General features: G+C 38.0%; 1 protein-coding gene across 1 annotated transcript in view; it reads left to right on the forward strand.

The window, feature by feature from the left end:
- Positions 1 to 1,143: 1,143 nt before the first annotated feature.
- Positions 1,144 to 15,327, forward strand: part of baiap3 (BAI1 associated protein 3) — a 48,420-nt gene continuing 34,236 nt past the window's right edge. The window contains exons 1-2 of the mRNA XM_042505409.2: positions 1,144 to 1,350; positions 11,374 to 11,516. Of these exons, the coding sequence (XP_042361343.1) occupies positions 11,383 to 11,516 (134 nt within the window). The 5' untranslated portion in view covers positions 1,144 to 1,350; positions 11,374 to 11,382. The remainder of the gene's footprint in view (positions 1,351 to 11,373; positions 11,517 to 15,327) is intronic.

Here is a 15,327-nt window from a genome sequence, read left to right on the forward strand (position 1 = left end):
GGGGATTTTTCTCGGCGACATCCCTCAGCAACAGTCAAGTGTTGCCTTCAGGTGCACTTCGTAAAATTCTACTTTTCATTTATTTCAAGTGCCTTGTTTTGGATGTTGGTCTAATTAACTCTATCATGGAAACCAGGCATGAAAAGCAAAATTCCTATCAATGTGATTTAATGACACCTAAAATTACCACGTAGTTTATCTGAATTTCATACTTTTATTTTATTTACACTAAAGAAGATGTTTTCCATGTTTTTACTTGATGTTAACAAGTACCTTCAAATATCAACATTGAGAACTGAGACAAAATGGACAGAATGGAAACTTTGTGCTCTGTGAGAAATGCAGTATAAAATTTTGAAAAATTGCTTCCCTTGTCAAAGGAAAATTACCTGTAACTGATTTTGTTTTAGGTTTAATTTTACCATGTAATATACCTACACATGAAAAAGACACAGGCCTACGATTTTGCGTTATGTAGCCTATTTGTAGTTAAAAAAAATGCTCTTATTATTTACCATGTGGTAACAAGTTCTTATCTTGTGGGAACAAGTTAATTAACTTGTGTGCACAACCAAACCTGTTCAGAAAAGGCAATGACTTATGTATACAAGATATTATATATTTAATCTTATATTTTATGTATATTATTTTTTTTATAATATGTTGGGATTTTATGGACTCTGTAGCTTTGTGTTTCTTTTTGCTTTTTGTCACATTGAACTGTCATACATTTATATAACCTCCATTTACACTGAACAATCAGACTATAGGGAATAAAACATAAGTGAAGCGAGTTTAATTATGTGCACTGACAAACAGCACATTTACAAATTAGCTTGATCATGTCATTAAAAAATGTAAAAACAGCAACAAGTAGGACACACACAAGTATACAACTAACAATGTGAAATATGGATTTAACAATCAGTCACGCCTCCCTCATGTCAGGACTAAAGGTTTTCTTTAAAAAAAAAAAGACAAAAAAATCACATTCCCCGTGTTGCATTTTGTCTCACCTTTTTTGGTTTTTCTCGTCCGTTAACTCGTAAATGTAATTTTTCCGACAGTAGTCGAGAGCAGTGAAGTATCTCCGCACTTCCTATGTCCATATTTGGGTGAGCACCGGTGGAGCGTGAGCTCAGGAAGCATTTCGAAGGACTAAAATGATCTTTTGTCTGTCGTCTATCGCAAGAAAAATATTCAAACGTTGTTTTCACCGAAGTTGATTGCGTCTCATTCCCAGAAGAAAAACAGCGTCCTGCTGCAGCGACCAGAGCTTTATTTCACAGGAACTCTGACTCACACAGCCGCAAAAAACATTTCAGACTAGAAAACTGTCAGGAGACACAGGTGAGCTGGATTTTTTTGTATTATTTTACGGCATGAAAATGACCTGTTGGGGTTAGATTAATTAAGGCAAAAAGATGCATCAGCTGTACTAACTCACAGTGCCATTATTAGGGAGGCTGCTTGATTTGCACCTGTTGATCTGAATTTCCTGTAGTTGAAAATCACTTAAAATGAGCCTTTTATTGAGGATAAAGTTCTGTTGATTCCCAGATAATATCAGCGCATTAATGATGAATTATGAGCTTAAATCTGTTCCACTCGTTTTGTGAGGGGGAAGATGACAAAATGCTGCACTGTCTGCCAATATGGCCAAAAGTTCCCCTTCTGTTCACTCTAAATATCTCAAACACAATGTTGAAAACCTGATCAATTGCTCAAGTTGTCTCCACACAGATTTAAGTAAACAAGCATTTTGGAAATCCACTTCTTTAAAATGTTACACAATGTTAGCTTTACCAAAACTTGACAGTTGGATAAGGTGGCATGGTTTTATTACTCATTTATTGTTTTGCCATTTTGTGTCTTTTTGTGACAACAACTCTCTTGTTACGCATCTATTACTCTGCACCTTTCAAAAGCTAGAAACGCCTCACACGCATCAAGAATCAAAACACATACAGGTGTAACAGAGCAGCATCACATCAGATAAAGAGACGGCATGAAGTTGCCACTGAATAAATGTTATCCTTAATGCTTTTTTTTGCACATTTGTGAGCTTGTGTCGGGAAATGTGTTTTATACACTAGTCTCCAAGTGTCATGGAAGTAAAGGGAGTTTTAGACCTCTTGAAAATGTGTTTTTAACCCCTTCAGCAAGTGAAACATATTATGGTTGCTGACCTTCATACTGTGCATAAATACATTTTGTGGTTTGGAGACGCTCCTGGGGTGAGCTCGCTCTCTCACACACCCAAAGACATTTCAGCTAGAATTAAATTTTTCCCCCAGTGACAGCAGCAGCAATTCTGAGCCTGTACTTTACCTGTGCTTTTAATATTGACAATGACTACATGTCTAGCAGATTAAAAGTGTAATAATAAAGTATTGCACTTCATTATTCATCAACTGTGTGAATAACAGTCTTATGGAAAGAAGCAGAACAAAATTATTGTGAATGTGTGGGTTTCTCCTCTTTTCTTAAGAAACTGCCAGGTGCAGGTCATAACTCCACTCTAGACTAATCATTATGAGTCCATTAGTCATGAAATTATAATTTCCTCTTAATATTATACAGTACAACTGTGGTCAGAAACCTGACTATAAATAACCGCTTCCCTAGTGTTTCCCTTCTGCCGCACATTCAAAGAGACATCATAAAAGGCTTATGGTAATCATTTACCAATACAGTCCTCAGTTGTTGTGTTCAGAAGTGTGGCGTTAATTATAGTAATTTTTCTGACTTCAGTGCTTCACTTGTGTTGTATAGCACAGCGTCTTGATGCAGACTGACATTTGTGCAAGTATGGAAGTGGCATTATTGCCTCTACATAAAGACTCAATGGCTGCTATTTTGGACAGCAGTGTTACTGCTGGAGTGAGTGTTTTTCAGGGTGACAAAGGATGCATTATCCATGGTACAATGCGTAAGCATTTATGCCATTGTTTGAATTTTTATATTTTGTGCGTGGCTGTCAATGATTTGTGGCTGTGGTGGAGTCAGACGCCTTTTTACAAAAGCTCACAGCCGTCAGTTCCTGGGATTTTCTCTGGCAATCAATTTCCAAGCCAAGAGCTCGTCATGTGCCTTGACAACACAGACACACCGGGAGCTTCTGGGAATAGCAGACTTGATGCTCTGTGCTTCTTTGGGACCACGGCACTGGCTGGGTTATAGATTATGTGTTATCTACAGGTGCATACAGTGATGTCCACACTTTTCACACATCCAACCCACTGGAAGGCTTGTTAAAGATTTGACATGGAACTGGCAGCTTGATCTCATACTGTATGTCCCTGAGAGCCAGTCACATAATAACATTGATGGCCAATGATGAGGCTCTCCCGTAAAGGTCATGATAGTCATGCTTTTTAACATCAGCGCTCCGGAATAATCTCTTTAATGTTATGATTTGAATGTGCTTCCCCTCTGGCTGATGGGAATTAAGTTCAGAATATGTTCATCTTTTTTTTTATTCAGTTACTTGAACTGTCTATGTCTTCATTAAAGGAGATGGTTAATATTTCCCTTTCATTTTGGTGACTTCAGGAAAGGACAAAATGAAATGCAAGCTCCTAATTAGGGATGCATAATATTGGATTTCCGATAATATAGATTTTAAATAATATTTTCCAACTAAATGACAAAAATCTATGCACATGTTTTTTCCCAGCTAATCTCAGGGATATCAAGTCTGTGGCTAAATTAACTTATTAAATTATAATATTATTATGCCAACTCTTATCGTGGTGGCCTACTGATAGCAGATGCAGACATAAAATACAATGCATTTAAAAACGCACATATTCACAGGGAAAAATAAAGCCCCTTTCCCACTAGACAAAAACCACTAAAGGCTCATTTATGCTCAGTGTTAGACAGAAAGACGGACAGAGCCGTTTGTTTGCACTTTGCATTCATTTTGTCCGTATTTGTGCAGGCTTTCTGAAAGCTTACAGACGAAAGGGAGCAGTACCTAACACTTCCTAACATCTGACTTTTGTTTTAATGGGAAAAGTCAGCGTTCACTCCTGAAACAGATAACTCTACAGTAGTCATGGGTATGTATCGGCTCCAGCTCCAATTGGCTCTGATCAACAAAAACGGAACTACAAATCCTGGGGGGCATGTGATACAGTGATGTGGTGCCACATACTACCTCCATCTCCATCCAGGCATTGTTCAAAATCTAGTCGCGACTGAGTGAGATACAAAAAAATTTGGTAGTTAACACCACCATTTTCACTGGCCTCCATGCTGCTTTCTGCTATTTACTAAACTGACCCATCTGTGATATCAAATGTTACACACAAGAAAAAAAACAAAACAAATAAATCATCTCCTGCAGGGCTGTTTACTGCTCACGTCCACTGGCAATAGGAAAGGGTCTTTCCGTGTTAAAAAAAAAAAAAAAAAAAAAAGGCAAAACTCCTTTTTTGGTGGAAAAAAGTATGATACAACTTAGGTTACATGTTAAACATGCCTTACTGCTTTTCAAGCAAAACTATCAAACTGATCTGACTTTAACAGGCTTGGTTGATTTGATACAATCATGACAATTGCTACAAATTTGAGCTAATTTGACTTATTTGAATTCTATTAAAACTTAATCTTGGCCTGTCATATTGCAGAAATGTAAACTTTGGGCCTGCTGATGATGTTTTGATTTTATCCTGGATCCCTACTCCTAATAACATTGATTGTAAGACAAAGACGTGTAGAAAATAATAATCCCCGTCTCCTCTCTCTCTCTTTCTCTCTTGCTCTCTTGCTCTCTCTCTCTCTGGCACCCCATTTGAAACACAAACACTCTAAAAGATGACGCTTTCACGCTCAGACAGACATTTGGAGAAGTGGTCAACAACCAAAGACTAATGGCTTAGAAAGGTGCGTTATTGAAACACCACAAAGACTAATCTTGAAGCATCCATTCACAGCTGCATATAACCAAGTGGTATTGAGCACACTGTAGACCTTGTTACTGCTTTGATGTATAACTGTAGTCTCTCTTGCTGTGTTTTGTCTGACTAGGAAACATTTCACAGGAAAGAATTGGGAAGTAACAACGGTAGTTATGTGTAAGGCCATGAGTCACATTCAAATATAATCCATGACTCTGGACTGAATGACACTTTAGGGGCAGAGATTGCCTGCTGTGACTGTTGATTGTTAGTATGAACTGTATATATGATGTTGTTCATGTTTTACTGCATTAAGGTGTACACATTAAAGCATCAAGGGTTCATTTTTTCAGCCTTTGTAGAATTTCATTTACCTGTGTTTACCAGCTCCTTTTCCTCTGCTGTTACCATAGAGACACTCCATCCCTATCAGCAAGGCGCCTTTGGCTGCTGGGCACATTGGCTCTCACAGGAGAGAGACACTGGTGAGCAAGTGTTTGCCTGGCACGACTTCGGCACCAATGTAGCGAGAAAGGCATTTACTTGGCTTTGACAGTGTTTCCTTGGCAGCCGGGGCCCCACCGGCGGTGGCACGTCGACCCGTTTTGTCACTATAGGTTGACGGCTGAGACAGAGTGAAATCCAGTTGGGAGAGATCCACTCCCATAATTGAAATGAGTTCACCTGGGAGACAGCTGCTCTGCGGTGCCTGTTAGCTGTCAACAATCCGTGCTTACCAGCCTGCATGTGGTGGATATGATGTGATGCCTGAGCAGTTTTTTATGTAAAAAAACAAACATTTTCCTTGTTTACCACATCGAGAAAACATGCCTTTGGTATTCACCAAGAGAGCATGGCTATGTTAAATACAAGTTACACAGAAAGAAGGGCACAAAATAGTGAACACTTTCTCACCTTAAAGCTGTAGCTGAAGATGGTCAGTGACAATATGCACATAAAACCTGGAGACCTGAGCATTGGGACTTTCCTGTACTGGCATAAAATTTATAATATGGATAAGAAATAAAACGGCCAAATTCAAATAACTAACAAAATTTGATTACCCTTTGCAGGAATACACTGGTGTTTGTATAAAAATAAAATCATTCATTTTTATCCTTATTTTCTTTAAAAAATGTTTTCTTTTCCACTTATTTTATTACAATCTAATACATTGAGAAGTAAAAAAAGTAGAACCTCACAGTAGAACTGTATATTAGATGTGACGAATGAGGCAACAAAGCATTCTTAGAAGGAACAATTTAAAGGAATACTTCACCTGCAAAATAACCATTATATATCAATAGCTCACCACATGTTGTGTTGCATGGTCTCACACATTTATTTGTGGCAGTCCACCGTGATTAAAACATCTGCCTCCACAAATAGATTTAGTGGTTTTGGAGCTGGATCATTCATTAGGAGAAGGGATGTTCTGATCAAGTTCTTTTGCCCTCAACCCAGTGTATATGCTTGACAGTTTAATAACCCTGCAATGCAATACAAGAAAATGACACTTAACCGTTCATTCTGCTGGGACCAAAAGATACATTCACTTTCACGAGCTGCTTCTCTCATCCATCCATCTGATCAGCTCTGAACAGATAGACAGATCAATTATCCTCTCTGCGAGTCACAAACTGTTGCTAATGAGAAAAATAACTCATAAAGAGTTCTGCCTGCATTCTGTTCACAGATATGCAAAAACCTCTGAATTTAGAGAGGGGACACAGAATGGCCACAACACGTACACTAAAATTTTGTGAAAAACATGGTTGAATTCGTAAACAAAGCTTTGTTTGTCTTACATGGTACAAAAAAAGAGACCAAACAAGGCGAACATTCAAGGAACTGAAGTAAATGGGGACCATGTTTAACAACAGCAAAGTCAACTTACACAGCTCCTGCAGTATGTCTTGTTTATCCCACCGTCTGCTCAGTACTTGTGAGAAAAATGTTTTCTTCACAGATTCAACGTACTATTATATATTATAATAGCTTGAATGCATGAATAACGATCATATTCCTTTTCTAAGAGATAAAAACAGCCACTCTTTGCAGTTTACCCTGCTGTTTCTTTTTCCTGCTGGTTAATGCATGTATCTAAACGCAGTCATTACATTTGCTTATGTATGACATATTTGCAGTGCAGTCATATTGGAGATTGACAGCAGAAAGTATCAATAATTCTGGGATTCAGTCAGACTCCAAACAGCAAGCGCTTTCTTGAGTAAAAGCTTGGGAGGATAAATCAATCATGCAAGAGGCTGCTACACACAGCAGCCCCAATAGATGCTAAAGCAATACTACAAGACATGTCACTGTGTTGACAGCAGGCAAGCTGAATGCTAATACAACCACCATCTTTGATTGAAAATAGGAAGGTAACGCATTATTACTCTGGCACATGCCCAAGAATTGGAGAGGTGCCACCAATAGAAGGCTGTAAGAACAAGAACTTCTGCAGAAGTGAAATCAATGTGCTGTCAAATAAACTTAAACGCGTGGTTTTCCAGTGCATCGGTCTGGCATTACAGGAGAATCAAAAACTTATTTAATCATATGATATTCATGTTTTTTTTCTTTGTGCCTCAAATTTAAGACATGTTTCCTTGCATTAGACAAAGAATTTGTTGACTTTGGAAACATCTTGGCAAGAGTGCTTTCAAGGGGATTCATGCAGCAACATTCTTTTAGATTTATTATATATTTTGTCTTTCTGTTTTCTGTAAATAGGAAAAAATAAGACCAGTCATTTACAGTTGCAGCTGCTATAATAGGTGCTCTTGTTAGCCTCCTTAGGTCCGCTCGGCCTGACAAAACTTGTAGGTACACTCAAATTAATGGTGGCTGAAATACACTAGAATTTTTGCATATAGAAAGCATAAATAGTCTTCTATCACAGACTTTTTTGCTCTGTGATAGTCACCAGCGGCTTAACCGTTCGGCAACTGCAGACCAGATTTCACTGCATAATGTGTTGTACCCCACTGATTTAACGTGATATGGTGGTGTGATTTCAATCTCTTTGGAAGTGAGCAAATACTTTGGCAAATGCCCAAAATTTTGAGAGCTGTTTCACAATGAAACAGCAGCTATAAGGTACGAAGAAGTATAAGCAATACATAATAAAAAAAGTTATTACAAATATAAAGATATTAAAATATTAAAATGTTAGATAATAAAAACCAAGGTGCCAAGTATGATTAAAACATAGGGTACAAATACAGTAACATAAATAAAATAAAATTGCAATGAGCCAACAAAAACAGTCTAGAAAAGAAAATATATATATAAAATATCTTGGTAAAAGTGTAATCCACTCGTAAAATCTTCTCTCACCTAAGAGAGGAACCAAAATAAGACAATACGGGGGAATCCCAGAAATGCACAGGTTCTAAAAAATAAGAATATATCATGAATATGAACAAAACTAAATGGAAATGTATTCAAACATCACATCCTACATGGCACCCAGTGATGGTATCTGACAGAGAAGGAGCAACGACACTTCAGTCTAATAGAGTAAAGTGTGAATGCTTCAAGTGGATAACAGGTGTCAGCCTCCTGGATCGATAGCATGCTGTCCTTTGGCTCAGTCCAATGATGCAACTTGTACCACAAATTTCTGGCTTACTCCGAACTGGAAAGCTCACCACACGGCTGCTCTCTGTGCAATTGGCCTGGAGCGCCGAGTGATATCAGTCATGCGGGTAAATATGTTTCATTTTCTGGATCTAGTGGATGTAAGCACTGTAATTCAAAATGGGCAACCTTCAGCAGTGCCATAAAAGAGAAAAAAAATCCCCATTGCTAGTAAAATGAGCAGCTCAAATCTCTTCCCACAGGCGCATTGAGCTAATTGTCCTCTATTACACTTTGTTAAAAACAGTGACTATTGTGTCTTTTGCTGGATGGAGAATTAGGAGCTCCCAGCCCTGCGGTTCACTGCTTCTTTTTCGCACAGATGTACAGACATCGGCTGTCAACTATTGAAAAGAGTGTCTGACTGTCTGAGTCTGTCTGGCTGTCTTCTGGAACAACTTTTCCATCAATCAAAGCTTCTCTCTTGTGTCCTTGTCGTTCTTCTTTTTTTTTTTCTCAAGTCTTTTCTTCCTTCACTGTCATTCATCTTAAGACATCCAGGTGGAGCCGGTATCACAGCAGCTCTCATCACAGTTAGCATGCAGTAAATTGGACAAGAGGGGACAAAGGGATTAGATGCTATTAAAGAGAATCTTTGATTTTACAATAAGCTCTTCCTCAGTTGCTAGGCATATGTGTGAGCATCCTCGAGTGTTCTGCTGAAGGAACTCGTGACATTTATGTGATTAATGGACTTGCAATCAGTTCATTTAAATGCTTTTTTAACTTGAAATGAATAGAGAAATGAAACATCCTGGACTGTTAACAGTCTTGGCTTGAAATGTTGTGTTGCATTGGAAAGATATGGCAGCTAATAAATGTATTCTGTTCCTGTGAGGGATTTGTGACTGACTTAAGTATTGAACTGCAGGTATTTATAGACGCCCAGCCTTCTCTCGACATTAAAAGGATGAACTCCTAATAAAGGGTAGATATACAGCAGATGTGATGAAGTTCATTGTCTGACTTTTGTTATTAAAAAGGTTAAAAAAAAAAAAAGGGAACCCACCTGAAAATAATATTTTAACTTCAATTATGTGGCCCTTGAGTAAATCAAATGTAGTTATATATTCCCATTTATCTGTTTTCTTTAACACAAAACAGAAGACAGTTTATATTTTTGCCTCCTGTGCCTACAGACTCAGCTTTGATCATCATTAATAGGATAAAATTTAGCTGATTTATAAAAGCTAATGCAAAGAAACTGTCAAGTTTGCTTACTTTACCTTTTTGTGTGGGAAAAATGCAGACATGCACAGTTTCATTAAATATCCTTTAACAGAACAGTTCATTTTCTTCCTGAGCTCTTCTACTGCAGGGAGCACTGACTGTGCACAATATTGTCATGAGGTCATATAATTCGGTTATACTTTAAAGACGCCATGAAGCCAAAATGAAAGTTCACTTTATGGCCCTGAGAAAGACCCACTCAGTCTCAGTGAATTGCTTAGCAACACAGTGGCAGTCTCTCGGAGGTCGCCAGATAGGCTCATTTTTCTGAATTCATGTTTCACAGTCACGACAACCAAAGTTTACCTTTCTCTGCAAATGCTGAGACAACTTCCCTGCTTTTATTGAACCTTATCAATGTGAAAAGCTGTTATGTGCTGAAATGTATGGGATTTTTAAGGTAGTAATGGTAATAGTAGTAAAGGAATTTGACTCAGGCATTATGTTTAATAAGCAAATATTACATAAAAATGTATGTACTATTTGCTTATTAAACATAATGGCTGAGTCAAATTCCTTCTAAAAATATTTATAGTTTATGCTATTAAAAATCAACCTTCTTTACAGTAAACATATTTATTAACCAGACTTTTTGGCCTGTATTAACTAATAAAAACAACAATTTAAAAAAAAAATTTGGAAATTAAAGAAAATGTTTTATTGCAAATGGTTTCTTATTATAAGTTGTTGTTTTTTTTTCATAAAATGCACTGATTGGTCAAAGAGCATGGGATATGTAATTACTTTTGGGATAACACTTTGGCATGTTGTTTTATTGAGTTAAATTGTTGTATACTCATATACTGATAAATATGAATCTACATTAATCAGTTATCTAACTGAGCTCAGCATAAAGGCTGGAAACAGCTAACCTGACTGTCCAAAGTAAACCCACCTTCTGTTTTTCTCGCTTGTTTTTTACAAGCTTTTCTTTTCTTAAAGTTCTAATGTCTAATTCTAGTTTTAACTGAGTTGTTTTAGCAACATATTCTTGGTCTAGTTATTAGATCCTTTAGATCCTTTGTAGTTATTAGATTCTGTGTTTATCCTCAGAGGCTCTGGGTCTACAATAAAGACATTCAAGGGAATCATTTCTAAACATAGCTTTTACTTAGCTCTGTTTTCTTGCCATTTAATTTAAGAGATACAACAGTTTTTATGACATTGTTGTTATGAGACTCCTGTGACTTTCAGCTCTGCAAGGCTTCTTAATTTGCATATTTTGTACAAAGTGGGATCCCAAAAATAAAAGTCGACTGACTCTGAACTGACCAAACCAAAAGGTGGGAGATAAATTGCAAACCCTGCAGCGTCAGTCCGACTCGGACAGAAATAGAACACACCTTCTGCAGAGGAAGAGTATAATTATGTTAAAAGAGCAAGGGGGTGATCAAGCAGCTGATTAGACCAAAAGAATCCCCGGGGCTAGTTATATTTCTGGAAACAACTGGTTTTATAAATATGATCCCACAGCGGATATTAAAGGCACATATTTTGAGTTCCCTCTTTGGGTAAGAGGTTGTGAATGTAACAAAAACACTGACAAACATTTCAGTGCCTTGATGTTTGCTTTTTGTGTCTGTTCTGGCAGTGAGAGATCATGACAACCCTGCTGGACCTTAAGAGTAGTGTGCTGAGGCAAGTGCAGAGGAGCCAGTCGCTTAGGAGCCGAAGGGAGCCGCCGCCCACCGCCAGCAGCCCTCTCACACACAGTCCTGACCCCTTACCTCGCAGGTAAGTCACTGGTGTGCAGACATACACGCTACTGCAAGTACTGTCGCTGGTCTCCGGTTATTACATTTTGCAGATGTGACATTTGTGAATTTTGGTGCTGTTTCATTTAACGTTGTTAATATTTTCCCTGGTTCCATTATTTTTTTTTTACTTTGCAGCCATTTAGAGTTTAACAGATGAACATGTATTGACTGAATTGAAATCCTTCTTATTGGCAGAAGCCTGTTGCGTCGTTATAATATTAAAAGTAAAGTTGTGATGCACTCTCAGCTTTTGCTTTAAGATTACCAACTGCGTCGCTGTCTGACACAAATTAAGCCTCACTTGAGTTTGAGCAAGAAGTGGGAGGCAGGTTATTCATTAATATATCACACTTTCTAACTATAGTTAATATTTGTTTGATTGTTACCGCTTAGTACAAGTAATAGCTTCTCTAATGAGAGTCTGTTTTTGGATAAAATTAAATTGCAGTGTAGCTCAGACACATAACAGCCTTTTGAGGACAGCGGCACAAGCTCATAAGAAATAATTCATGTCTGTTATTCATTTGTTTTCGGCTGGCCATCCAGCCGAAGCCACAGGTCATTATTTCTTGTCAACACAATGTTTTAATGTGTTTGGCATTTATTAGTTGTGACTTGCTGTGAGCAGGGAATGCACAAGCTGCCTCTCCCCCAAGGACACATCAACCACACTATTACATGCACAGTCAGGCTCTGAGGGTGTCACAAATACTGCTTTCTTATGTATCCGATCAAGCCACATGGTTCCGGTGTCCACATGTCTCCTGTGACGTGTAGCACAGCACTGTTTTTAGATGTGTGATAAAGATATCTCGCCGCATCATCAAGCAGGAGAACACATCACCTTATTTTTTAGTTTGTGTACAAATGTACTCTGTGTCTGTTGGGTGACAGGATGGATGGCTGTGTGTGTTTACTGTATGTACATACAGCATGTGCGAATGTATCTAATTGCTATATCATTGCAACTGGACTTTTTGAAATTCCATTTGTAACAGATTGCGCTATAGGGCTGCTATGAAATCCCGTTTTCATGCCGCTTTTGCATTTTTACACAGAACTAAACAATGGTGGCATCATGGCTCTCTGAGATTTAGGACATCATGCCAGCATCACAGAAGCAAAAAAAGGCATGACGGGCAATACATTTAACATTTAACACAACAGAGACAGTCTCTAGTGTAATACATGTCGGTCAGCAGCGCTTTCTAAACAATAACAATGGCATAACATGGCAATAAAGATTGTTTACCATCTCTGTTATATGGTGTCTGATCTCATCCTCTAATCGAAGGTTGAGGTGCTCCAGAATTCATTGTTTTCCCTGTGTGTGGACATTCAAGGCTCCTGTTCTTCTTTGAGTTATCTGCTAACTGCTGCTAGCTGCTTTTTTAATATCCAACGGTGTGTTGCAAGCATAAGACATCCTTACAATGTCACACTCGTCCTGCCCATGATACCCTTTTTCCATAGACCATAGACCATTTGGTGCTGTTACTACCTCCATAGCCAGCTTAAAGGTGAGACATTTTTTTGTAATAATGCTGTGTAATGTCTTGATTAATGTCTTAAATCTTACTGAATTTTGTACCTTAATTTTGTCTGATCCCTCCAAAGGTTTATTTCATTTTTGTTGTTGTTCTTGTTTTTGGTCTGCCTCATAGCAACAAATAAAGTAGCACAGGTAAATTTAGTCATCTGGGTGTTTTTTTTTTTCAGTCTTGTTTTGATACCTCATCTGAAGCCAAAAGTAATAGTATGAACCTGAGGTTTCTATAGCAACCTAAACACATGCTGCTGCCATTCTGTGAACTTATACTTGTACTGACGACCGTGTCTATTTTTAACATGGAAGATAACCTCAGATGCTTTGTTGGACACTAATCAATTTGTATCTGGAAGAATAAAAACCCTCCATTTTTTTTGGGGGGGGGGGATGTAATGATGCTTCATCAATATGATCATTTTTAATTATATTCGTAATGCAGTTTAATGTAAAATCTGCACCAGAATGACCTTATTTGTGTTCTTAATTAAAGCGTGATTTGAAATGTCAGTAACTCACCTTTTTCCTCATTTCCCATGCCAGCTCCCTGCTGTTACACCCTTCCCACTGAGTCTCAGCCGTACCCTCAGCGCTCATCATTAGAGGCAGGCTGTTGATCTTTGTTATTCATTCAGACTGCTGCTGGTCTGCCTGAACTCTCACTTTAATTGAGAAATTGCAAATGAGGCCGGGTAGATTTGGGCTGCTCCATCCCCACTTGTTGACCCAGTAGTACTGTTGGCTGTCAGAGCTGGGCTCTCAGAGCAGAGACCAGCACATTGCAGGTGAACTTTTTAATTCAGTTGAGCAAATTATGTTTTTGCTTCCATGTGAGCTGATTTTTAAGGCTGTGGAAAAACACAAGACACTGTCAGAAATGAGCTTGACTGGGCGTTATGGAATTATATTTAAATTTATATTATTGTTCGCTTATTTTCACCATTCTTTTTCATCTCTGGCAACAGCAGTGGACTTCATATTTCACACTTGACTTCACTGTGTTTTGAATCGTGAGCTCACCGCAGTGTCATTAATGGATTTGACTCCTCGGTGACATTGTACAGAGGCTCTCATTTTTTAATTAATGCAGAATAACTCATCAATTTAGAATGGCATTAAATGGAAAACTCTAATGTGCATTACAATTACAGTAATTAATGACAGGCTATAAGTTTACGGGGTAAGGCTGGTGTAATTATGTGTTTTTCTTATTGTCACCAAATCTAAAAAAAAAAAAACCAAAGCACCAAAACTAACAATGTTTTATTTTTCTCTTAATATTTTTCTGATCTCCCCTGCCTGCTTGTTGCACTCAGCCTAAAGCCCGTTTGATCCTGACCATAAAGCAACGGGTGCACACTCTGTAGCTAAACCTAGGGACTGAAACATCCCCAGAAGTACACTGCACACAAACCGACAAAAAAACAAAAACAACAGCAACATAAAAAAATGTACAAATTAAAAAAAAAACTGCTCGACTATAAGGAATCTTAATTGACAGAGGTGTCTCTTACTGATGATTAGAGCCCTCAGCTTTCAGGGGGCAGCCCTAGTATCCACTCTCTAATGAAGTCCTAAACCCCTGTTTAGGAACCACTGCCAAGAGAGCATTTACAGCATAAAAATAGTTTTTAATGGGGCGTTTCCACCATCAGGTTGGTTCAGTTCAGATCAGATCAGTTGAGAACACTTTTTTTTTTTGCAATGCCACTGTGAAAAGTTATGTATGGTACCTTCAGTACCTTTGAAACCCTCCCCATTTTTAATCACCCCTCTGCTTGGGGCATCTAGCACACAGATCCGCTTCTATATGGTGGAGCTAGAAACGCTACACACTGTTCATTGGTCAGGGAAGAATCAAGAACTCTGTGCTCATGGCTAAGCCGCGCCTGGTTTAACCAATGTTCATACCGTGACAAGTTTTTCAAACACTAGTAAACCATAACCATAAAATGAGTGGTTTGCTGCCTTAGCAGCACCTGTAGACTGAGGAAAAAATAATTTATTCACTGGACCAAGTGCTGGCAACTTCAAGAACATTTACTTGAAATTTTACTCCATGCATGAGTTGACAAAGTAAATCTATCAACACACTTTAAATTTTTATATAAATATTATATAATTTTATACCATTCCATCTGTTTTTATTGAGTGGATCTTGAAAGGTTTAAAAATGTTATATTAATTGCAACCAGATTATGTGAACAGCATATATTCTAATCCTAATTTGGTGAAAAAAATG

This window comes from Plectropomus leopardus, chromosome 18 (assembly GCF_026936395.1).
Source record: "Plectropomus leopardus strain MGB_pleo_1.0 chromosome 18, ASM2693639v1, whole genome shotgun sequence".
NCBI classification, from domain to species: domain Eukaryota; kingdom Metazoa; phylum Chordata; class Actinopteri; order Perciformes; family Serranidae; genus Plectropomus; species Plectropomus leopardus.